Source organism: Alligator sinensis, unplaced genomic scaffold, assembly GCF_000455745.1.
Source record: "Alligator sinensis unplaced genomic scaffold, ASM45574v1 scaffold886_1, whole genome shotgun sequence".
Taxonomy (NCBI): domain Eukaryota; kingdom Metazoa; phylum Chordata; order Crocodylia; family Alligatoridae; genus Alligator; species Alligator sinensis.
In genome coordinates, this window is record NW_005842040.1 from 1,835,065 (window position 1) to 1,837,402 (window position 2,338).

General features: G+C 47.6%; 1 protein-coding gene across 1 annotated transcript in view; it reads right to left on the reverse strand.

Moving 5' to 3' along the window:
• Nucleotides 1-6: 6 nt before the first annotated feature.
• STARD3 (StAR related lipid transfer domain containing 3) overlaps nt 7-2,338 on the reverse strand; it is a 33,582-nt gene continuing 31,250 nt past the window's right edge. Inside the window, exon 15 of the mRNA XM_025202916.1 lies at nt 7-1,775. Coding sequence (XP_025058701.1) covers nt 1,671-1,775 — 105 coding nt within the window. The 3' untranslated portion in view covers nt 7-1,670. The remainder of the gene's footprint in view (nt 1,776-2,338) is intronic.

A 2,338-nucleotide genomic window follows, 5' to 3' on the forward strand; every position in this document is an offset into this window, starting at 1 on the left:
AAGGGACTCTGGGCAAGAGGGACTGAGCAAGCTGATGTGTTTTCAACCATTAGGAAATTGGTCACGGCTACACAAAACAGACTTATTCAGAGGGAAAAGCCATAGCCAAGCCTGTCAAAAAGCTGATGTTAATATTTCTTCTTAATCCTACCCTCAACAACCTACCCCTCATCTAAAGGGCTTCATTATTTGCACAGAACACAGGCATATTGCACTCCTTGATGAAAACAGGTTCACAACTGCCTGGGTCTGACAGCCCTCACTGCAGTAGACCTTCCCAGTTGGACATAGCCCAACCCAGTCACTTATTAATCCAAACATCTCTAATTAAGGCAAATTTGTTCCCTTTTTTAATATTTAAAAATCATTCCCCTCCCTGGCCCCCCACCCATGTACCCATTAGGTGGTAATGGTAGTGAGATGTAGCAAGTATAGGTTTAGGTAGACTCCACTGCTCCATCATTCACTGGATGTGGTGCGGAGGTGGTCAGGAACATAATTTGAGAGGCTGAGCCTAAGGTACAGGAAAGCTATTTAAATAAGGGCTTAGGGTGCGGGGAGGTACTTTGTAGGTGTCCCTGCTCTGTGTCCAATCACAAAGGAGACCCCACTGTGTCTGTAGCCAGGGGTGCATAGATATTGTGGATGAGCAGAGATGTTCACCCCTTGTTTTCACAGCCTTTAGATGAAGGGGAATGGGCATCTGGAACAGGACAGTAGTAATAGTGGGGCAGAGGCTAGGTACCAGTTATAGGGTCCTCGCCCAGGCACTTTTAAACCGTCAGAAGTTTCCATGATTGGCTCAGGAGAGTGGGCAGGGAGCTCTTTGGCCCCCCCACAACCTAGCTTGATACTGTTACCAGTGGGCTTACTCTGCCAGTCACTGGAAACTCAGTAATGATGCAGGATAGCCAGCAGCATACGAGACATGCCCACCAACCGCTCCTTGGCCCAAGCTATCCTCTAGATGATCAGAAGCAAGAGGGTCCCACAGTCAGTAACACACTAGGATCTGCAGCTCCCACTCAGAATCATGGCATCCAGTGTCACACTCTGGCAGCTAAATGCACAGGGCTGCTCTTTTTCCTTCTCCTGCTAAAGGCATTTGGGTAAATGCAGTAGTTCCAGATGAAAGTCTTCACATGGTTATCACAAAAAAAAATTTTAAAAAATGCTAAAACAAATGGGAAGGGTCATACAGTAGTGATGGTAACTTCTGGTAGAACAAGGAGGAGCAGAAGCGATCAGCAAAGTATTTGGCACATGTTACAAGAGTTTAAATTATAAAACGCTTCTCCTGATGCCAGCTGTTACTTTGATCATTGATTGGAGGCGAAGAGGAAGACATTCTCTGGAGCATGCAGGGACTGAAAGAACCAGTCAGACACCCCAACGCATCTCCCACCCCTTTCTGTTCTGCAGTTTGTGCATTCACATGTTAGTGCTGGGGTGTTGTTGGGGTTTTTTGCAGTCATAGCCACCTCCCTCCCCTGTTCTGTCTCAGCTCTTCCCTGAGGAGGCTGCCAGGAGATGCTGTGGTTTCCAGCTATGTGACAAGCTCTCTGCAGCTCACAGGCAGGTTTTGCCCCAGGTTCTGGACGTTGTTGCCAAGGACATGTTAAGGAGAGAGAAGGTAAAGGAATATCGGGCGAAGTGTCAGGAGCTGCTGCTCAAGGCTTGGCTGAAAGCTCGCCGACGTGCTGCCGGAGGTGGAACACAAATTCAAACATGGTGGCTGCCAGGCTTTGATGAATAAGGTAGCGAGGAAGTCGACCCTACAAGAAACCCCAAACAAACAGATTATGATTCATGTAGTTTGTAACACTCTGGGTTCAGACATATGGTTCCTGTAGAGCCAGTTTCACTAGGAATCAGCTACACAAAAAACTTCATGACAAAGAGCCACCCACCCATTTCAAACTGCACTTGACCTTGCCCTCTGGTTTCTAGCACGAGTCTGTTCACCTTTTGGTCACAGATGGCTTCAAGACAGATGTCCCTGTGAATTACACCAATGTGTCTCAGAGGCAGCTGTTTTGAAGCAACTGCATTTGTGTGGGAAGAGCAGTGGTGGAGACAGGCCTGTCCAACTGATCTGAGAGCACTACAGTCAAAAGCAGCAGCAGCAGCTCACAAGGCTTCCACAGCAAAGATACTCAAGCTAGTTCTTTCCCATGGGAGGGGTCTGACAGCAGAGTGAGACAGGGACCAGCTTTTTTATTTTGTTCAGTGGGCAACCTAGCCATAAGGGCTACCTTAAGACAGCCAAGAACTTCAGCAAATGATCAGTGATAGGTCCTGATTTACTCTCCAAAGCAATTCCAACAGCACGCTCTTC